Source organism: Hypomesus nipponensis, chromosome 15 (assembly GCF_054491055.1).
Source record: "Hypomesus nipponensis isolate SF chromosome 15, ASM5449105v1, whole genome shotgun sequence".
Taxonomy (NCBI): domain Eukaryota; kingdom Metazoa; phylum Chordata; class Actinopteri; order Osmeriformes; family Osmeridae; genus Hypomesus; species Hypomesus nipponensis.
In genome coordinates, this window is record NC_140375.1 from 3,727,765 (window position 1) to 3,750,015 (window position 22,251).

General features: G+C 48.1%; 2 protein-coding genes across 4 annotated transcripts; both read right to left on the bottom strand.

The window, feature by feature from the left end:
- Positions 1-169: 169 nt before the first annotated feature.
- Positions 170-17,379, bottom strand: brwd1 (bromodomain and WD repeat domain containing 1). 2 transcript variants are annotated; one of them, XM_084673928.1, is made up of 44 exons: positions 17,187-17,379; positions 17,028-17,086; positions 16,890-16,919; positions 16,616-16,675; positions 15,721-15,871; positions 15,479-15,577; positions 15,009-15,169; positions 14,665-14,886; positions 14,391-14,491; positions 14,198-14,268; positions 13,891-13,991; positions 13,682-13,722; positions 13,464-13,565; positions 13,203-13,356; positions 12,903-13,037; positions 12,621-12,749; positions 12,261-12,486; positions 11,940-12,095; positions 11,569-11,752; positions 11,286-11,376; positions 10,506-10,631; positions 10,328-10,398; positions 9,968-10,196; positions 9,332-9,448; positions 9,041-9,148; positions 8,626-8,750; positions 8,227-8,309; positions 7,956-8,067; positions 7,742-7,803; positions 7,424-7,579; positions 7,175-7,295; positions 6,936-7,061; positions 6,778-6,847; positions 6,603-6,656; positions 6,283-6,408; positions 5,757-5,873; positions 5,246-5,398; positions 4,589-4,755; positions 4,293-4,468; positions 4,031-4,165; positions 3,756-3,917; positions 3,310-3,633; positions 2,964-3,113; positions 170-2,868 (listed from the first exon to the last, which is right to left on the bottom strand). In XM_084673928.1, exons 1-44 carry the CDS (start codon positions 17,221-17,223, stop codon positions 1,418-1,420), a joined length of 6,831 nt encoding a protein of 2,276 aa, XP_084530054.1. In that variant the 5' UTR covers positions 17,224-17,379; the 3' UTR covers positions 170-1,417. The 2 variants fall into 2 exon arrangements, with proteins under 2 accessions (XP_084530054.1, XP_084530055.1); XM_084673929.1 differs by lacking the exon at positions 5,757-5,873.
- A 1,179-nt stretch (positions 17,380-18,558) lies between these two features.
- On the bottom strand, positions 18,559-21,853 carry hmgn1a (high mobility group nucleosome binding domain 1a). 2 transcript variants are annotated; one of them, XM_084674226.1, is made up of 7 exons: positions 21,769-21,853; positions 21,645-21,682; positions 20,286-20,309; positions 20,142-20,171; positions 20,012-20,044; positions 19,762-19,902; positions 18,559-19,636 (listed from the first exon to the last, which is right to left on the bottom strand). In XM_084674226.1, exons 2-7 carry the CDS (start codon positions 21,660-21,662, stop codon positions 19,544-19,546), a joined length of 339 nt encoding a protein of 112 aa, XP_084530352.1. In that variant the 5' UTR covers positions 21,663-21,682; positions 21,769-21,853; the 3' UTR covers positions 18,559-19,543. The 2 variants fall into 2 exon arrangements, with proteins under 2 accessions (XP_084530352.1, XP_084530353.1); XM_084674227.1 differs by having other exon boundaries at positions 21,798-21,849.
- Between the last annotated feature and the right edge of the window lie 398 nt (positions 21,854-22,251).

The window sequence follows — 22,251 nt, forward strand, 5'->3', positions numbered from 1 at the left end:
GTAAACAGCCCCTCTAGTGGTTGATATTTGTAACAACATTCTCCCGCTATTTCTCATCTCCGTTCGTAATTTAGGTTCAAGTTTCAATCATCATAAAAGGGAACTATACAAGTCTCAGAGTGTATACTACATACGAACATGCTCTAAATCAGACACACACACACACAACTGACAAAGAAAAACCTTTATTTGATGTCTTTATTAACATGAAGAATAAGCTCTTCTGCACTCCGTCACCATATTGTGTCATTTTTTTCTGTGAAATCTGTTTATTAAAGTGTATGAAAAACATTAAGCAAAAAGGTCATAATGCATCTGTGGGCCTAATTCAAGACCCCCCCCCCCTCACCCCAAGCACACAGGACTAAATTATGTGACTGGCAAAAACTTTAAAGTTAACTGGAAAGGAATTTAATACTGAGAGTACATAACACAACTGCACTAAAATGTCTTCCCAATATGAGAAATCACAGCATTTTGCTATAAGTACTTTTTGGTTTCTTGTACTTGGCAAAAGGTACCAATTTGTGACACATGGCAAGACGATGCATTTTAATGTCATAAAAAAGGAAAATTAATGCTCAAATTTAAATAAGCAAAGCTTTGCTACAGAATGACCCTCAAAATCCTTTCAAAAGACACCATTATCGATCACATATTTACATCCTATTGACCAGAAAATACACAACACAAAAGAAAAAAGAACAGAAAAAAAATCCTATGAAAAATGATCAAAACAAATGGGGAAATGTGAATTCCTATTTGTACATTTTGGCTCATATCAACAGCTCACAATACAGTCAAGAAAATATTGATGTGGATTTACAACGGAGTGTTGACTTTAGGAAGGGTGAAGTTGATTTGTTTTGTCCCAGTGAGTGTGCTTGGACTGAAACTGCCATCCTAGAAATGTTTCCTGTCCCTAATTCTAGCTCTTGACATTGCAAAAACAACTGCATGTCTGAGACTACAGTAAACTTAGTTGACCCCTGAGTTTCTAATGCAAAACTAGTGTATGAAATACCTCATTACAGTGTATCTTAGTGCAAGCCAGCAAAATATGCTTGATTAAACCGAGGTATTTGGAGATAGCACCCAAGCTGATGAAGCTCCTCAGACTGGTTACTCAGCTGGCCAAATCACTAAAGCAGTATGGGAGTTGTGGTTTGCTCTACATCCTGTGAAACCCAGCAGTTCAAATGCTTAAATTCATATTACATTATAAACGTGTGGGGTTTTCGCTCTCCTTTTTTCATAGAAAATATAAATATCCCTGAATGAAACAGATTCACAGCATTTTCTCAAGAGGACTCCAGTGCTACTACCATAATGTGGTGATCAAGTGTCATCAAGCGCTCCAGTTAGTGTCTCTTCTGACCATGCCCCCCCCCCCCCCCCCCTCCACCTTTCAAGTCCTTCACTCACTGTCATGATATGTCACTGTCCGTTTGCCACGGTTTCTGGTCCTGACGCGTGCTCCTCGCTGGGGCTTTGCGTACGAGTCCTCGCTGTCCTCGTCCTCCGAGGCCTCTCTGCGCCGCTGTCTCGGTTGGCGAGCGGCGGCCCTTTCGCTGACCCTTGGCCCCTTCTTGTGACCCCTTCTCTTTGGACTGCCGTAGGATCTCGAGCTGGAGGACGACTTCTCGGAGGCCGAAGCGGATTCCTCGCCGTCCGATGCCAAACTGGGGTCGCTGCTACTGCTGTCGCTTTCTTTCCGCTTGCGTCCCCCTCGCCGGGGCCTTCTCCCGTCTCTCTGCCGCTCGACCGCTTCCTCGTTGTCCGACCCTTGACCCGAGGACACGTCTCCCCGGCGGTTCTTCACCTCTGGTTCGCCCTTGATCTGAGGTTCCCTCTTGGGTCTTTTGGGCCTGGACCTCTCCATCCCCCTCTCGTGCTTCTCTTCGCAGGCGCTCTCAGCCTTGGGGACAGGTGGCTTCTCTCCGTCGGCGCTGTCCGAGGAGTCCGAGGTGTAGATGCGCTTTCTCTTGGAAGACGACGGGCGCTTTGCTTCTACGGGAGATGCTCTCGTGGAGTCGCGCTGAGGTTTGTCTTTCGTGGTAGAGGAACTCTCCTTTTTGTTCCCACGGCCGTCCGAATCGTCTTCAGAGTCTTCGCTGATGTACTTCTTCTTGGGAAGGGCTCTGAGACAGGGCCGCCTGCTGGGGAAGGACGTCGCTTTCTTGCTGAAGTCTTCGTCTGACGAACCGGCAGACTGTTTCCTTCTTGCTCTCTTACTGGACAACTCTTCCTTGCCGGACGTTTCCGAGGCGGAGGTCGCGTCGCGTCTCGGCCTTTTTGGTTTGCCCTTGTTCTGCGATGGGTGCTTCCTCTTGTATTTGACCTCAGATTCCTCGTCTGAGAGATTGCTATCTGCTTCATCCTCCTCCTCCTCCTCTTCATATTTCATGTGTTTCTTGAGTCTGCCCGATCTCTTTGGAGCGTCACTGAATTCTTCCTGTTTGTCCCCCACTGCTGTGTGCGCTGAGGCAGATGTTTGTTCTTGGCTTTTCGATGGTGTTTGACTCTTTCTCTCAGAGTCTTTAATATGATGTTTCTCCACCTTCCTCCCATTTCGATGAGGATGCTTCTGGGCGTTGCGATCGCGGTCCTCTTCGTTGGAATTTGCTTTGTTGTGTTCTCTGGCACTGGAGCTGGTCTCCTCTTCCTCCACATCGCTGGTGAAGGAAACGGTCGCTGTGTTCCTCGAGGACGTCTGAGGTACGACCGCCTCTTCCTCTTCTTTTTCCTCATCCTCATCCTCTTTCTCCTCCTCACTACCGGAATTGTCCTTTGCAGCTTTGTACTTCTCGGAGTCACTTGCAGACCTCTGAGGTTTTGTTTTGTGTCCATTCACCTGGGATGGACCATCTAAAAAATGAAACAACAAGAAAAAAGACATTTATGAAAAACACGAAGTTCTTTTGATTCAATGAGTCTGAACCAGGACGGCGAACGACAATGACCTTTTTCCTCCAACACTACAGCCAGCCTCGTCCGTCGGACACCCGACTTGTAGCTCTTACTGCCTCCGTTCTGTTGACACCGCGAGGAGGCGTCGTCACTCTCAATGCTGTCCTCTGACTCACCAGAGGACTCCTTGCTTTTCTGAGAGCCTTGAGGTGAAAAAAAAAAAAAAAAAAAGATTCTCAACAAAAGAGAATCTAAAATTTCTAAATTTCTAAAAACGAAGCCAGCTTTGACAGAGGAGGCATATTAAACCGCACACTTGTGGGGATAACCCAGGTATAGGACGGTCTCAATGCCTGGGCTTCACCTCGCCGAGCTGAAACACGGGTCGAGGGTCCTTACCTCGTCTCGATGGCTGCTCCTCTGACTCGGAGCTGCTCTGGATCACGGCGCTGCGCTTGCTGACCCTGGTGGCGGGGCGGCCGCTGCTCCTCTTGGGCTCCTCCTCGTAGTCTTCGTCGGAGGCCTCCAAGAGCTTCATCTTGCTGACAGCTGCCCTGGCAGTCTTCCTGGTCATGGTCCTGCGGCCGACGTCCTCCTCTTCCTCCTCCTCCTCTTGCTCCCTGTACATGTCTGAGACCTGGGACGGGGCTCTCTCCGGGTCACTGTGGCGACGTCTCTCCCGGCAAGAAGATCTGCTGTGGCCATTCATCTGGGCCCTGCTCTCTGTGTATGAAACGCAACAGCAGAAACAACATTTGGCATCAACAGCATTGACCCTACGGGAAGGACCTCCCCCGTATGCGTTTAGTCTTTATTTTCCCCATTTCCTGCCTCGGGGTGTTTACCTGGCCGTTTCCTGTCGGAGGCGCAGTTCCGGGTCAGCTTTGTGCTCCTGCCCTTGGTCCTGCTGGGGTAGCGGCGGGATGAGGAGCTGGAGGACTTGGCCCTGCCCTCACTCTCCTCCCCCTCGCTGGAAGACAACTCCTCCTCACTCTCGCTGTCAGCAGCTGGAAGGGGGAAAAAGAAAACAGATTGGGGCGGGATCGCAGTTGAGAGCCCAGCAGGTGGAGAAGGTTGGTTTTGGTGAGACGTCGGGGCGGACGCGATGCGATAGCCTCACCTTTTTTTCTCCTCTTTTTCCCCGGCTTCTGGGTGACTCGACCTTTGCCCTTGGTCTCTCGACTCCGATGGTGCCGTGAGGTATGCTCTTCGTCATCGGAATAACTCATAGTCAACTCACTTTCGCTGTCAGAGTCTAAAATGGAGGTGGACGGGGACAAAAAAAAATAATCGAATCAATGGCGTACTGAGTTTGAATCAGCAGGTTGGAGATCCATTTTGGGGGTATTTTATGCATATGTAAGGGAGGGAGAAGTCGTTACCGGGAGTGGAGGAAGCAGCTTTGGACCCTGAGGAGTCCTCGTCGGAGGTGTGGCCTGAGCTGCTGCTGTGGCTCCTCCTCTTGGCTCTCTCAGGAGCCGACACTTTGGCTGAGGTAGATTTGGTCGTTGATGACGTCTCCACTTTTTCCTGAGTTTTTGGTGCAGCCCTCTTTTGACTGAAGGACACAAAAGAAACGGTGCGTTACTTTGGCCTGTGAATGGAGCGTCTTTTGCCACCGTCGGGTCACTGTCCAAAGGCCTGGAGAGGCCGGCCTGACTGGTCAAAGGAAGCCCACCTCATGGTAGTGACCATGCTGGCCGCAGCGGGCTCCTGGTGCTTCTTCCGGAACCTCTGGCTGCGACGGAGCTTCTCGCTGCTCTTGACGGCAGTTTTGTACTGAGATATGATTGTTCTGATTCGCTCTTCGAAAAAGGCGGAGAGACGCAAGGTCATGCTGTAAATCTGGAGGTCAGAGATCCATAAAAACAAAACAAAAAAAAGAAATGAAAGTGAGTGGAATGTCAAGGAAAGGTTAGTAAATGACAAATACATTTTTTGCACTTATCTTTTCAATATGGGTTTACCACAGGGCCATTGCCTGCCCTAACTCAATGCTCTGTCTCTCTCATCCTCTCACCGGCTTTAAATCATGTCGTTGGACAAAAAACTATCATCTGACCCTTTACTGTCAGAAGGACAGAATGTCCCCAGTACAAATGGAAGATTTACAAAGATTCATGATGGAACGTTATGTTTATGATCAAATGTGAAATCGAAGACATTGCAACAAAAGTATCAACGTGTAGCTATGTCATTAACAATTATTGCTACCTATTTAACTTTGAGGTCTTTACATTTTTACGTGTTCACTTTCATTGTGTATTATTGTAATTTCTCTGTGTCTAGCGTGGTACATGACAAAACAAGGCTGAAAGTAGCTGTCCAGCCTAACCTTAGACCGTTTGTTCGGCGTATAGGCCTTCGCGTTGACAAAAATCAGCCTGGTGTCTTTACAGACTTCTATGGGGTTTTCATAGCGGTCCTCATCCAGGTTCCCCTTCACCGTGCCAAAGTCCATGGGCGTGTCGATGATGTCTAGGTAGTCCTGGAAACCGGCAGAACACATTATTACCGCACCTGATCACCGGCAGGGTGTGAAGCAGGGCTGGACTGGGCCCTGGCATTTTTGCTCAGACCGGCCCACCACAATTGGCCAGACACCAGCCACCAGAACACCATCCCTGCGGTCCCTGTAAAAACGCCTACCCACTGTTCCATTCCCCAAAACCCCTACAAAGCTGAGCAGTAAGTGCCATGGACCAGTGCAAGTGGACCAGCGTACTCCCTCTCTCTTGACTGACGTGGCAGTGGAGTGGGGCCTACACACACTATCCTCCTGCACCCGCCCTGGGAGTCCCGCCCTGGGAGTCCCTCCCTGTTCATTGTGTAGCTACCATGCTTACCGCTTCAGTTACACTCTCCTGCTCACTCTGTCCCTCCTTGGCTTCACTGTCAGACACCTGCTCCTCTGACTGACAGGTGCCATGGCCAGTCACCTCTCCTCCATGTCCTATGTTCACCTGTTCAAAACGTCAGGTGCTGTAGGCTTGGAAACTGACGCGACGGCACTAAACGCGTCGGTTTTTTTGGCACGTGTCGAAGCGTCGACCTGTAGACTTTTACTTTTTTGGGCTCACAACTTCTCCGCAGCCCCCTTCCCATTTTGTTTCTCCATCCTAATCCACTGATTTTGGGCTCTGAGCCACTGCATCTGATACAAGAAACGGAGGGGGAGGGGTGGAGCCTGAAGTGATTGGGCCAGCCCAGTGTCAGTATGGAAAATGAACGAATGGGACGCTGTTCCTGCTTTATGGGCCAGTAGTTGGCCAATTTTAAGTTCATAAAAAAAAAATCTATCTATATTTATAGCTATATCTATATATTTGCCCGGTATGCCTTCGCGACATTCCAATCTCCAGACGGTCTTACTGGGTATGAGGTAGGGTCCACGGGCTGTCTGAAGGGCTCGGAGTCCTCGCACTCGAAGATGTAGTTGAGCAGGCGCTTGCACATTCCCTTCCAGGCATCTCTGTCAGGCACAGCCTCCACCGAGTTCTGCTTGGATCAGGGACCAAAGACATTTACAACCGGTTCTTGTTATTGTATTTTAAGTTTTATCATTGTAACTTTTACTGCACTGTAATGCTTTGAGGTGCAAGAAAGGCGAAATAAAATGTACGATTATTCAAATCCACAACTTCATGTAAGTGCCCATCATGATTTGATCTCATTGGGACTTTTCACAGCACCTGGCGCAGTCTGGATCCTGACGAGGTGCCGGGGGCCTCCACGTCGTCCAGGTCCTGAAGATGACACATTCAGACCCAAATCAGTTCACGTGTAGTGCTGCTAAAACCTAGCATGGTTTAGTGTCCCCATGGACGATGTAGGCGAACGCAGCGTGACGTGAAACCAGCGTTTTACCTCATCGTCCGTGTAGTCCATCTCCTCGACAGCCTTGTAGATCTCCATGACGTCGGTGCAGCTCGGTTTACTGACGAATCAAAACGGAAGACTAAGGTTACTCATGTTTTACATTTACAGTATCCGTCGGCCCTTTTGCCCCGCGCCGCCCCGCTCACTTGACAAACTTCAGAAGGACGTCCGTGATGAGCTTGGCCGAGTGCGCGATCTTGCTCCGGGGCTCGTTGAAGATGCGGGCGTTGTGCACGATGTACCTCGCGTCCCATATCAGCGCTGACAGGCGCCTGCGAACCGCGACAAACAAAAAAACCTTTGAGCTTTTCCCGGCGACGGCTTTCTGAACAAGGAAATGCTGGCGGAACGACCGTGTTCGTGTCCCGGACGAGCTGGGCCTGACCTGTAAAACCTGTTGATCAGTCTCAATCTGATCGTTCCCAGGTCTGTGGGGTAGGCGATCACTGTACAGTAGGTCGGGTACTGGACGGTGTCCACAGGACCAGAAAACGGAGCGGCGATGTCTGCCGGTGAGATGAGAAAGGACGTCAATGTGGACGCAAACCGAATCTGGCCGTTGGTCTGAGCTTGCGGCTGTCGAGCTGCAAGCGTTCATGCGTCTCTCGGTGCGCGTGTGCGCTTGCATACGTACCCACGGTGATGAGCTGGTCGAGGGCAGCTATGATGCGCTCGCACTCATTGTCTCGGCTCCGGTCGCCCCACTCCCCGGCCTGGGGCTTATACATCACCTCCCTCATCTCCTCTGCAGTCACCGGGACTCCCCCCCCCACCGAGTCTGGCTGCTGGGCTGGAAAAACACACACATGCATGTTGTTATTCAGTCATGTAGTGAGCACGCACTCCCCCGATTCAAATCATGTCATCCTATTTCTTTGCGGTGAAAAATATGACTGTATTTGGCCCATTGACACCATTACAGTGCGTAGACTCTGCAAAGTGTGATATTTACCATCCTCTGGAATAGCTTCTATATCCCACGGACTCAGTTTCTCCGTTTCCCCGTTGTCCCATCTGGTGAACAGACAAAAGCAGCCAAGTTGAGAGCTCTCCAGTCACACGGCCCCCCGCACGTCGGCCATGTTGAATCCAGCGCATTTGACGTTCAAGATGACACCCAAACAAATGTATGTGATTGGGGTTAGGGCTACTGGAGCACATCCTACCGGACTTTGAAGCACTGAAAGTGGCTGTCGGGGTACTCGGCCTGATAGGGCTCCTGACATACTATGGTCCCGAACCACCAGGCATCGTCGATAACCGACCGGAATCTGTCATCTGATCAGGAAGAGACGGCATGTTTAGATGGACGTAGAACACCAAATGTTACCACGCTTCCGGGACAAAAAGAATGAGGAAAGACACAAGTATATAAATGCATATACACGCACACGCTCGTCGTTACTGGGAGCGAACCCCCAAACAAGTCAAACTCACTCGGTTGCCAGACCCGACTGCGTGCGTCGTCGTAGCTCTGCCGCAGCACGAGGAAATCGATCACGTCGGGCATGTCGTGATACCTGGGGAGAGTCCGGCCAGACACAGGTGTCACATTTGGAATGGGCGCACCCGCCACTGACGAGCGGATTTTGGTCACGCATGGTTTTTACATTTACATGTCATTTAGTCATTTAGCAGACGCTCTTATCCAGAGCAACTTACAGTAAGTACAAGGAGGCAAGTAGGGTGAAGTGCCTTGCCCAAGGACACAACGTCATTTTGCACAGCCGGGGAATCGAACCGGCAACCTTTCAATTAATAGCCCGATTCCCTAACCGCTCAGCCGTCTGACCCCATATTTTTTCCCCTTGAAGTGGAGCGATGCGCAGGACTCACTTGACATAGAAGGACTTGTCTGTGATCTTGCCGGTGCCGTGGTCTATGAGGGTCAGCTTGAGGCAGCAGAGCGTCGGAGGACACACCTCGTACTTGATTCCCGTTATCTTCACAAACTCTTGGTCCTTCCGGGAGAAAATGAGGAGGATCGTTAACGCCGGCCAAATGATTTTTCCGGAACACCGTTGGTGCAAGTTTCCCCTCAGACCTAGCAACTAAATACCAACAAAGTCTCCGCTGACCACGGCCTGCAGAACACACTAGCAGAGCTAAAGTGGACTGTTTATTGGCAGGTTGTGCACGTGGATTTGATTGTAGGGGGCCCCTCAGAATACATGACATTAACCCTCACACGGAAACTGTTGGGGGGGGGGGGAGGGAGGGGGGTGGAGCCAATGGAAGTGCCGGGACTCACCCTCAGCTCCATCTTCCTCCAGGGCTGCTTGTCCAGGTTGATGGGGTACAGCTCGGTCCTGCTCACAGCCTCCACGTACGCCTCGTGACCCTGCCGGAAGTAGATCACCTGAGGGCGGGGAGGGTCATGAAGACACGAGGAGATCATTTCATGGACCATAGAGAGAAGACTTTCTGTTTTTCACGGGTTTTCAAGAAGGGAATTATGAATAAATGTCAATGGAGACTCCTCATGGAAAGGTCGTCATGGCAACATGCGACGGAGACGCAGTGGGGATGTTTCCAAACGCACCTCGTCTCCCATCTGGGGAACGAAGGGGGACTTTCTGGGAATGACGTCAGTGATCCATGCAGACGGACGGAACTCGTTGGACACTTCGCGGTTGATCGATGGCCGGGCTTTGGGACGCTGTTTTCAATGTGGAAACGTTTTTTATTCTCCAAAAGTTAACATTTCTGGTATCTGTATCAACATGTTCATAATGTTTTTTTCATTTAATCTTTGCTCTGTTTACAGTATTTGTCAGGCATGCAAACAGGTCAGGGGTAAAAAAGGTGGGAATGATATGGCAAGCTCCCCCGGAAGAACATTTCTGAAATATTAAAGTGAAACTCATCAATCTAGTGCACTTTGAGAGCAGAATTAAGAGGCCAGATCAATGTAGAAAACCTCTCCCCACTCTGCCCCTGATTGGCTGTGAGGTTTAGGCATTAGGAGTGGCGATTGGTTCCAGAGCCAGTTGTAAAATTGCAAAGCACGGGTAATATGCTGTGTTGGCCAAGGCAAAGACCCAGTGAGGAGTTTGCATGCCTGATCTGTTCGCTAAATTAATGCTTTAAGAATTTGTGCATCTTGACCTGAAGTAAAAACACATTTGTTTAGGAAAACAGGTGAAAACGGCAGATCATCTCAAGCAACCCAACCAACCTTGAGCATCTTGCTTTTGGGCTTTTTGGATTTCTGCTTGCTCGTCTTCTGCGCCGGCCGCTCTTCCTCGTCGCTGGGCTGCTTCTCCTCCTCCTCCTCGTTCTCTTCCTCGTCCTCGTCGGAGCTGCTGATCTGGCGCCGGACGCGTCTCCGTGACGACAGCGGGGTGGAAGGCTGCAGGTTGATCCCGGCGTCTGCCGTCCAGTCGGAGTACTCGCTCGACGAGTGGCTGCGGGTCACAACAGACGTGCCCGGTCAACATTCAGGGCAATGTGACCGCTGAACACTGGACAACAGCAGGCAACACGGTGAGACGAAAAGAAGCACATCTAAGGTTTTGGTGTCTCGGCTGTTTCGTACCTCGATGTGTCGCTCTTCCACTCCTCCTCCTCATTCGAGGAGTCCAGTTCGCTGCCTTCCATTTCGTTATCCTGAAGAGAAAGAGAGGGGGTTACTAAGGTGTAGCCACGTGTCAGCGACGCTGCTCGCTACACCACAGAAAATCCACCAGAAGATGGATGTTTCCGGATGTTCTCACCTCCGAGGTGGCCGTCTCTTCGCCTTCCTCGCATGAGACATCGAGGAAGTCTCGCCCCAGGGTAGGTTTCTGCTTCTTACGGGACGGAGGCCGCTTGACGCAGGGCAACTCGTCGTCAGAGTCGTCCTGGCGTGGGTCCAAACAGAACGCAGTTCAGGTTGGTGCACTTTATAACAGGTTTGCCTTGTCTCGGATTGCATTCGTAGGCAATTTTTTCCAATGTCCTTGTTAGGTGAACCCATGTCAAGATATATTCTGAGGCATTTTCATGTTTTATTCGACACTAGAAGTAAGTATGGAGTCAGGTGGCTGAGCAGTTAGGGAATCGGGCGAGTAATATGAAGGTTGACGTTGATTAAATGACATTGTGTCCTGGGGCAAGGCACTTCACCCTACTTGCCCTGGGGGGAATGTCTCTGTACTTACTGTAAGTCGCTCTGGATAAGAGCGTCTGCTAAATGACTAAATATAAATGAGAGAGAGAGGAAATGTAGGTGAGAGACCAGGAAAGATATGCAGTAAAGGGCCCGGGCCAGATTTGAATCCAGGCCACTGCGGTAAGGCCGCAGCCCACGTTGGTACGTGCACTTAACCAGGTCAGCCACAGGGGAGCCCCCGTGAACCCATATTCAACTAGCTTCATACAGGACGTTACACAATGTAGTAACATCCTGGAGAAAGATAACTGGAATTCCAGCATATCTTCGCTAAAAAAAGGAATACAATGTCTAGTTCATCCCTGAAGGGGCAGATTTGGGGTGATGCTACAATGTCACTGACCCTGCAGCTGCCGTAGGTCAGTCGACGCTTCTTGGCAATGTACAGAGCGATCTCGTCCTCTCCTTTGGCCGTCCGGAAATCTTCCTGGCTCCTACAAGACACATTCACGCGCTTCGTCAAACTTGCTCTACAAAAAGAAACCCCGGAGGGGTGGTTCTGATACACGACGCCATTACCATTCTCCTCGAGAGAATGAGCCGCGGCAGAGGTATTCCGCGCGCAAACGACCCAGGTGAGCGTGTTGGGGGGCGGGGAAGAGCAGCCGGAGCAGCTGCAAACTCACCTGTACCCGCTGGGCGTGAGCTCGGGCACCACCACCCTGCGGCGCCACGCCTGCAGGTCCCTCTCCGTGGCCATCTGGCTGCGCGGGGCGTTCTGGTGCATCTGCCGCACGCCCTCCACCTGCCCGCTGCGCCGCAGCCCCACGTTGGGGGGCGACTGCACGTCGGCGCGCTCGTTCACAGATGCTGCCGAGAGAGGGAAAAGGGGGGGCGGGGGGGAAGAGGCGGGGGTGTTAGGAAGACAAGGCACCTTCTCGCGCCTCCCGTTTCCCAGCGGCGGGACGGAACGGCGGGCGCGTGCAGCAAGAAGGGATCGCGCGTGAAAAAGTGCGCGTGGGCGGAGCTTGCGGCGGCGGGGGCGGGTGGAGCCTACCTCTGCGAGGGGTGCCGGGCGCAGGGGGCTCCGGGCGGCCCTGCCTGTCCTGCTGCTCCCGCAGCTGCCTGATGGCCTCGTCCAGCACGCTGCGGCCGGACTCGTCGTGGTCTGCCGTCTGCTGGCTGATCACTTGCTCCACCACGTCTCCGTCACCTGCGGAGGGGGGGGGGGGCATATTGACCACTGGCTTATCAAAGACCCTGCCTTGCAACCAAAATTGCCAACCAATCCGTCGGTCGGTCAGCCCATCGAACAATGAATGCCAAAACAGTGACTACGACGAGTGGGTTAACAGATCCAGTCGGGGGTGTAGCGTACTTGTGGCGACGTATCCAAGCTGGGGCACCAAGTGCTGGGCGGCCACGTTCTCCCGGCCCGGGACCAGGCGCTGGTACCTGGGGGGGTGGGGGTTCCCGTCCACGTCCACCAGGAAGGGCGGGGGCATGAGGTGAGGGGCCTGCTGGGTCTGCTCGTCCAGGACGAAGCCGTTGGAGTCGCGGATCAGGGGCCTGTAGTCTGTGTGGAAGAACACCTGGTCTGGAAGCTGTGGAGGTAAACGGCAAGAGTTGTTACGTGTTCACCGAGTTGTTTCTTTTGCACACCCCCAAAAAAGGGCCACAACGGGAAAGACACCGACGCGACTGAATGTCCGTTAACGGAAGCGTGCGATTCCCTTGCCTTTTCGTACGGCTTGGAGCTGCCGAAGCCAAAGATGAGCAGATGGCCGTGGGAATCGGTGCAGGCGAAGCGCTGGCCGTCTGGGGTGAATTTGCAGTCAAAGACGGCCCCGTGGCCCTGGCCCTCAATCTGTGGCGAGGGAACAACCGACCAGCACGGATAAGTGGACAGAAGCACGCACAGTCACAGCATGACGACCAGTCCAAACAATGAGGAAAATGCAGAGTCACGGTCCAGCTAAAAGGCACGGGTTAGCCCTGAGGGAGATGGGCGCTCCCGTACCATGTTGAAGTAATGCTGGGTCTTGGTTCCCTTGACGATGTCCCACACAAAGACGTTGCCGTCGTGGCCCGCGGACAGGATGATCCGGGGATCGAACGGGTGGGGCTCCAGGACAAACACCTCGGCCTCGTGGCCCTGGGATAAACAGCAGGGCACGTTTAGGTTACGGCGCGCTCGCGGCAACCAACGGGGCCGGCTGTTCGACGGCCGCAGCTGCTGAACAGCCGGGGCTCAGACGTTGGCACAGGAAGGAGAAGAAGAAGAAACCTGAAAGCCAAAGACAAAGGAGCTCCCTCTTACTTTGAGGATGTGTAGCAGCTGTCCCGAGTAGGAGTTCCACACTTTGAGGAGATAGTTGTTCACCGCCGTGATGACCGAGTTGTCGTGGCGATCCCACGCCACCATGGTCACCTTGGGCTTGACGAAGCTCTCTTCCGACGACGTCGGTTCAGAACTGACAAAGAGGGGAGAGGGGGGGTGATTTGGGGTTACTCGTGGTGGTGTTTGCGAAGGGGGGGGGGGGGGAGGGGGGGCTAGCTGTCTAGACGCTCGTTCCCTTACCCCGGCAGAGTGGCCGCCATGTTGAGCAGGACACTTCGCCACTGCTGGCGCTGGTGTAGCCTCCACACCCTCGCCGTGCCGTCTCTGCTGCCGCTCACGAACCTGAGGGGGAGTCGGAGAGGGCAGAACCGGCTTTAGACCACTTACGCTGGAACGGACGCTTCCACCGTCCGAGGGAGCAGCATTAGACGGACCGTTGTCGGGAACATTGACCGTACCTTTCTCCTGAGTGGCAAAATTGGATGCTGTCCACCTTGTCCTAAAGTGGAGTTCACAGGAAGAGAGGTAGAATGAGGAGATTGTATGGGCATGTTGGCAGGGGTTGATATGAAGACGTTATGGTATGGTAACTCCCGATCGCTCTATGTGATAAGCATGTCGCTGCTCTGCTGTGTGGCGTGTTTCTCTGAACCTGAGTGACTCTTACCGTGTGGGCATCAAGCTCAGATATTTTTTCAGGGTTTCCACAGCCCAGGTAATATATTCTGATGACATCATCAGTGCTCCCCGTGGCTAAGAACATGCCGCCTAAATATTTTTTCGAAAGAAAAATCAATGCATAGAAGCTCATGTCATGTCAATGTTGCTGAATGTTTATCTCTGAAATATTCTTGGCAACCATGCGGAACGGCGTTCTGCCCAATCTCCGGATGATTCAGCAGATTCACGCATCAAAACGTGACAAAGTATGAGCGTGTCACCACTCCACGCCTCATACCTCTTCCTACTCTCACCTGGACTGAATGAGGAGCACACAGTCTGAACTCCTGGCCTGGGTCTCTCTGTAAACTTGTGCGGGCGCTCACTACAAGAAAATAATTAAAACGGGGAAGCGTTCATGAAAACAAAGCACATTTTGCAGTCAAAACAAATTGAAGGATGTTGGCAGCAATCCCATTTTTGGAGGGTTAAACAAACACAGCTGACCTGAAATTGATGTTGTTGACATCCCACTGCCAGAAGCAGACTGTTGCATCAGTTCCAGTGGACAGCATGTATCTCTTGGAGCCCTTGGCAAACGGTGAAAACTGAGGGGAGGAGAGCCCCATTATAGTCATTCTAAACACATCAAACAATCCCTGTTGTATCCTAAACTACAAACTCATCCATACAAACAGCCCTAATGTATAAGACAGGAATAGATAGATACAATTAGATGGTTACCACCCCCCCCCCCCCCACCCCAAATGTGCCCCCTTACCTGTAGGGAGGTAATGGATCCACTGTGCCCCTGTAGCACAGCCACGGGGGCACAGGTACGAAGGCACCAGACGCGGATGGTCTTGTCGCAGCTGCCCGCCGCGATCAGCGTGTTCTCGTAGCTGACGGCCAGGTCGGTGATCTCCGCCGAGTGTCCCCGCAGGGTGGTGTGGAGACGCCCGTCAAACGACGACCAGATCTTCACCAGGCAGTCGTCCGAGCCCTGGAATACAGCGAGGGACACGGGGGGTGAACCAGGGAGGCGTCCCAAGGGCGACCCCACACCAGCGACGCCTCTGGGGGTCGCTCGATCCAGATATGGATTTGTCCCGCGGACGGACTCACGGTGAAAATCCGGAGTCCGGATCGATCGAAAGCGATGCAGTAGACGGCGGACAGATGGCCCAGAATGCGCCGATGCATCCGCATGTGCTGATAGTTGCTCACCGGGTGGATGGTGTTGTAACACTGAGTACCCGTCAGCTCTCTCCCTCTGTGCACCTCCACTGTCAACCACAACACAGCAGCGATAACAAACCATCCGCATGACAGTAGACCAAACAAAATTGATGTTTTGCCCGCAAACAGATCAAGCTGTGGAGAAGTCGAGAGACCCTTTCCATGTAGAATCTCTGTTCATATGATGGTTGTGATAACAAATCATCCTCATGACAATAGACCACACAAAATGGATGTTTTGCCCGCAAACGATCAAGCTGTGGAGAACTCAGGAGACCCTTTTCCATGTAGAATCTCTGTTCATATGATGGTTGTGATTGGGTTATCGCTGTGTTGCATAACCAGGGAGTGCTCACCGAGGTTGGGAGGATTTTTGCAGCTCAAAGGCCTCTCTGGTGGTCTGCCCCTATGGAGGGCTGCATATGATGAACCTTTCCACCGAACATCGCCACAGGCTGAAATAGTTAAGAAAAAAACATTCAATCATATTATCCATACATTTATACCTGTACAGACGGAAGTAGTCCTAAAGTTCTTGGTCAACCCTTTTTGATGAAACGGAGAAGATATGATGTACAGTAAAGATCAAAATCTGTACCTTTTGATTTTCGGAGTAAGGACTGTTTCCCTGTTCCCAGGAGTGAGTGTACACCTGGAACACAGGACGGCACTTCTTTGTCCAAAATGGGTCCCACCTGCTTACATATTTGCAGCAAATGGTCCGGTGCGATATGTCTATTGGCAGCAACCTATTAAAGAAAGCAAGGTGTCAAGTCTGTATCTAAATAAAGCCACTATGTACGAAGCGCAAAGCTGCTGCATTTATTAAGTTTGAGTACATTAGCAATAAGACTGGTGAAAAACACAAGATTACTAAGATTACAGAAACGTGCATTTCATTAGCTCCTTGAAAGCTAATGAAATGCGATTCATAAGAGACAATTCCTAAAGATGTACTTCAGGTATTTTAAGTAAATATCTAAAATATGTGAACAACTTTTTAAATTGTATTTTTATTAACTGTTTTTCACGTGCATATCTGCTCTCTTGCGCCGACCAGTGTGTTCGGTATTTGAAGTGGGCGGGACTTTCTATGCAAACACATTGTTGCTACTGACGAATCACAACACAGGTCAGAAGCAAACTAACGTAACGACAGGATATCTAGGCCGCGGATTGGCTAGACAAGAGATCTTGACGTTGCGAAAAGAAGAGTCCCCACCCTATCTGCAGTACAACACTTTGATATATAATATAAAAGCTCTATCAAACTCGATTCTCTATACAGTGCTTAAGACGTAAGAACAAAAAGAGAATGGCTTGTTCTTTGAACGTTGAAATCACAATAACAGGCACAAATTACAAGATGGCAATACGGCTGGCCAAAATAAAACAGGACAAAGAGGGTAAACAAGCTGAGGCATGGACACACTGTCATTCAACAATAACAGAAATTTGACAATGACTTCACATTAGCAGATTACAAATCTTACCAAATCTTCGTATGATCTTGGATGTTCATTGCCTTGCCAATCTAACCGACAGGGTAAGAGCTGTCAAAACAGGAGATCATATGAGTAATCGTTACGCTATAGGTGCTGGAAACACAACCAGAAATTAAGTTAGTAAAAACGTGTGATGTCAAACGAGTGAGACGGTCTGAGAGGCATTAAAAGTCGAGTTGAACGAAACAAGTTTCGGTTGCAGACAGACCAACCGGGATGCATGCAATACCAACAACGCGTAGTTGCTGCGAGAAATACACACCTGATATTCTTCCAGTTCGCTTGCTAGAACCTGTAATAGATATAAATTGGTGTTGCTAAGATGCTATATTATCTATTCGCCAACAATTAAGCATTGTAATACATTTCTAGCATTCACTAAAGCCGCACGCAAGCTCACCTCAGCCGCTCGTCGACATGGACCCGTTGTTAGAAAACGAGAGATCAAGTAGTACAACTCTATGAATGAATAGATGAAAATTAAATTAATTGGATATCAATTAACTCAAGCTTTATCTCTGTAAATTGAGCAATACATTGGGCTACTTGTGCGGCTTACCCGATTCAAGGAGCGAAATATTCCGATTTTTGGCCATTGAATCGGCCGTGATTTGGTGGGTGTACAATTTTAAACTAACTTTATGACTAGTGAGAGTATGATATATTTATTTAATTTCGGTTACACTGCTCTGACCCCCTCCACGGTTGCTCCCGCTTTCTATTCAGCCTGTTTTCAGTCGCCATTGGAAGGATGAGGCCTCAGCAATACGAGTTACTTCCGTCACAGCAGAGGAAATAGGGGGTGGGGAAGAACGTTTTCTTCTGTGTTGAACAACAAAGACAAAGCGAAACTTCCAAATTAAATGCAAATGCATCATAAATTGAACACATTTGGAAGCATTATATCAGCATACACGAAAAAGACCTTTGATGTGACAAATTGTGATTCTACTATCGTTTTGTGGTCTTTTCCTCGACCGACAAGGTCGAGTATTTTGTTGATGACGTCACATTCGATGGCGAGACAATTTTGTGCATGGTCTGTCAATTTTTGTTTTCCTTCATTATATGGTTAATTATTCTATCAATTTCTGACATGTGCACAGGGAACTCAACGAGAACATTTTTCATAATTTTAGAAATGTTGGAGAATAAAACACTTTGTGCCTTTTTCCTGTGTTATTATTATGCAAATTTTGTATCAGAACAATGTGGACTGTAATAGATGCCTAATTTTCCAGTTGCATATTTTCATAATAAATAAATTGTTAGCAGTTTGTAGGTTAATGGTCACTTACCATGTCATGCTGTTAGGCTACATATTTAAATTGCCTATTTTATATTTCAAAATAATGGATGACTAACTTGAACATACATTCATTAATCATGAAGTGTTGGCAGAAGAGGACATCATTATTTGTATGTCACCCTGACAGATCTTTGAAACAGTACATCTCTCATCCATCTGAAGGATGCCTTCAGTTTCTGCAAGCCATCCATAAGGACAATTGTGTATTTACCTCAGCAACAGTTCAATAATAGTCTGACTATACCTTTAACTATAACTTCAGTATCAGTATTTTTTTGATGTAGAAACATGGATATTTAGAATATTTGGATATATTTTACCTTCATGGAAATTTAACTTCTCAAAATGTGCTTATTTGGACACCCAACTGTCAAAGTGCATGCATCAACAACACTGTTTCTTAATGCTGTCAGTTGACAGACAGGACATCATGGCATTGTTTCATCAAGAGCACATCATGACTTTAATCAGAAGTCCAAATCAAGGCAGACATCAAGACATAGACATTACTGTAGATGAAAAATAAATTCCACTGCATTGTTCAATTGTTTTTTACCCAAACAAACACCCCTTTTTCTATATGTATTACTTTTGTGTTTTAAATGAAGAAAAAGACAGCAGAGATTTTACAACCATTTAATTGGCATTTTCTATACCAACCATTACACAGACACAGCTACAAAAAACTGAGAAAACTGTACATTGGTACATAAATCCTAAAACCACATGAGAATGTTGCTACTTCTGGTATGTTCACTTATGATCTTAAGTGAACTTACAGTCATTTGTTTAACAGTTTATCCCAGAAGGATATTCTAGAGCCAGTATGTTTAACACTGTATTGTGTGTTGTGTTAATTAGCTTGGCTAACAACACCCCAGTCCATTTAATCATCCTCGCCATGTACCGTTACATACTGCATATCGAAATAATGAAAAATCTACTTTCACAGCAGCTATACAAATGTTATTGCAATGTCATTGCCAAACAGAGACAAGAACCATTTCACATAATGCACAGGTCTGACAAAGAAATCCAGTACTAATGAGTATGATTAACCAAAAAAGGGAAAAATAACTGCATGGATAAAGGAGTTAATATTCATAGAGAAAAGTTTTAACAGTCACCCCCCTCCCCCTGTCCTACACCCCCATTATAAACAAAAAAAGTATTAGCCCCCCATGCCTCCACCACAATACAGGTTACTTACACGGTCCCTCATACAGCCTATGGAATGTTAGTCTCAGGCAACCTCTCCTAGTTGAACAACAAATTCCTGATATTGGCATGATTGCATGTTTTAGCTCCAACCTGTCCCCTCCCCTTGTTGAAAACAAAATCAGACAATAAAGAAAAAAAGAAACATTGACCACACAATGACCATAACATTTCTTTCAGAGATGTGTAAGTGTGGGATACAACGGAGACAATCTCCAAATGTCTTTTTTTTTCGTATAAAAAAAAAAAACACAAAACAAAAAATAAAAATGTGTTTCTACATTCGTACTACTAAAAAACCTGTTTTGTTTTTTTAAGAAAATAGTTGATAAAAATATCCTCTGCATTGTACAAGAAAGGAGGTACAGGGAGCGCTGGTGACCAGGCAGTTACTCTGCCTCCTCCTCTGCCTCCTCCTCCTCCTCTTTCTGCTCGGGCTCGTCGGCCTCCTCAGCTTCTGGCTCCTCTGCTGCTGGTGCCTCCTGGAGGATAGAAGAGGACATTTGTCAAATGTGACTGTGTGTAGTGACTACTACTCTACTACCCCCCTGTGTGGTGACTACTACTCTACTACCCCCCTGTGTAGAAATGAGCAATTGGGTCTCACCTCCTCCTCAGCCTCAGGCTTTGCCTCTCCATTCTCTGCTGGGGCCTCTTCCTCTTCCTCCTCCTCCGGCTCTTCCTTCTTCTCGGGTTTGGCCTTCACTACCTCCTTTGCCTTTTTGGGTTTAGCGGGTGACTTCTGTGGCTATAAAACCCACAACATTCATGAGCTATAGTACAACGTCCATTTGTAGAAATGAATGCTTCTATAGAGGTTGTGGAGACCTGACTTTGACATTCAAATATAAATGTACCTTTGCCTTTGCCTTGGGCTCTGCCTGAGGTTTCTGCAAAAAGTTATTATCAGATAAGTGGTCACATTGAACATGCATATGCAGCAGATACCTGGATTTTCTCTGACATCATAAACAATTATGAACTTACAGATGACAGCCTCTGGGATCGCCTCTTTGGCTGGTGAAAAATAAAATAAAATAATGTTAGTTATTAAGAAAAAAAGAAGCAAATGTCAATAACACAGGCACCATCATAATAAAAATAATAATATATCAAGCATTAAATACTAACCTCCACCTCAGTTTCATTATTAGCCTGTGGAGGGAGGGAAAAACAAGGACAGAATCTTAGTAAACCAAGAACAACAGCCCCCACATTCGCGAGTGTGGATAAGTGGGTGTGTAATGCAAGGGGGGATGGGCTCACATGGCTTGCCCCCCACACCCCCAAGTTAAAGAGGAATTATGTAATCTAGAAGTGGGTGGGGGATGGGGCACTTTTCGCATTGACAATACAATAGCAAGCCATATGGCTTCTTAGAATCACGATGCAAAATACTGCCTTTATTCTTATTGTTCTATTAAACATGAATGTGCAACAACAAGTATATTCCACAGACAAAACACAATAAACATACAGGCTGTAATACGGCCCCGCCCCCTGTGAATTTTCATTCAACACACGTTTTTTTTTTTTTTTCATGAACTCATCCAACACTACGTACCAATGTACTATATGTTCCCGCCAATTGTTATATTTAATCACTGATTCGCTTCAAATCAGAGTTTTCCTAACCCTATCGATACCAAATTGCATAATCCGAAATTCGATGCACACCGAACGAATGTGCCCAGTGTTTTGAAATTAAAATAACGCTGTTAACATTTCACCTATTGCAATGACTTTTCCCTCGATACACCTTTTTTGTGGCCATTTTAGCACGGTACGATCAATAGGCTACTGCTGTGGAAACCGATGCTTTTCGAACGTGCAATAGCTGCCATGACACCAGTAGACTGTACCCGTACCAAGAGAGCCATAGGGTGTCGCGCATTACAATACGCTTTACTGCACATAGGTCAAGAAGTGGTCGCTATGGAATCTATCTGCATATCAAATCTGACAAATACCCATACCGTTTTAACGTTGGAAATCTAATTATATGTATCTAGCAAATCTGGAAGCTCAAGAAATACCTACCACAGCTTGTTTTACGCACGAATTTATACGATAGCAACATGCACATCGTTGGTGGGTTACACCCCTTTGTCTGATCTCATTGCTGAGAAGGCTAATTAAGCTACTTTGAGTTAGGGATCTGATACATGCATTAAATTATATATACGTTCATGTAGATTGCACAAAAAACATATCTCCATCGGTTGTAGGATCCTAAACACGCGAGTCAGTTGGGTGATCAAATGTTACAGTGCGCTAAGTAAAAAGGCGCCACTTCCATATCAACAGGACAGACACATGAAAAACATCCCGACTCTCTTAAAAAAAGGTGTAACAGTGTATTAAACATTGTTAAGAGGGCATGCACATGCAAATTTGAGAGTATTTAGATTTTTTTGCTGTGTGAAAGGATAGCCTACATTTTAAAATAACCTGAAATCAAAGGCGTAGAATGTACACATTTCAACTTACTTTGTTTCTTTTCGGCATGGTTGCTTAGCTTGTTTTGTCTAGAGGACAGAGCACAAATAAGACTTAAAATATGACAATTTAGTGAGCTAGCCTACTGAGCGTGAACAGTGTAACTCAGCAGTACCTCCAGATCCAGAACACACTGTAACTTACTAACATAAATGTTCTATCAGCACAGGAACTAGCTCAAACCGGATTGGATCCCCCCTCTGTATATTGTATTCCTTATCCTACCAACCTGACGGGCAACACAAATTCTCCGCCCCTTGTTGCCATGATTGGCTTTAAGGTCTAGGCAACACAGTTTTAAACCATAGCAAGTTACCTGTGTGGGTAGGAAAGTATGCCAATCAGACTCAAACTCTCTCTTTTTTTATAAAGGGGTGGGGAATCGAAATCAAAAGTTGTGTTGTTGGTTAGTGTGACTGTAAGACTGCAGAAAGCTTGAAAAATAGTAATACAAAAAACATACCGGAATTTTAGATGGCTATTCATTTGTAAACTTAAATAGGCTAGCCTACACATATTAGATAATTGCCTAAAAGTCAATGTCAATAAATTATATCGGTTTAATCTTCGATCATGCGTTCAACTAGTTGTATATGTT

Bases quoted from the DNA above. Each gene is read 5' to 3' on its own strand.
- brwd1 (XM_084673928.1), bottom strand. From the start codon at position 17,223: ATGGCCAAAAATCGGAATATTTCGCTCCTTGAATCGG. The intron at 13,566-13,681 runs GTACGGTCAATG...ACTCCCCCTCAG, and splicing joins TTTTGCCACTCAGGAGAAAG to GTTCGTGAGCGGCAGCAGAG. The intron at 13,038-13,202 runs GTAAGAGGGAGC...TGTTTATCCCAG, and splicing joins AGCTGCTACACATCCTCAAA to GGCCACGAGGCCGAGGTGTT.
- hmgn1a (XM_084674226.1), bottom strand. The intron at 20,172-20,285 runs GTTAGTATTTAA...ATTTTTCACCAG, and splicing joins ATAATGAAACTGAGGTGGAG to CCAAAGAGGCGATCCCAGAG. The intron at 19,903-20,011 runs GTACATTTATAT...TGGGTTTTATAG, and splicing joins AGCCCAAGGCAAAGGCAAAG to CCACAGAAGTCACCCGCTAA.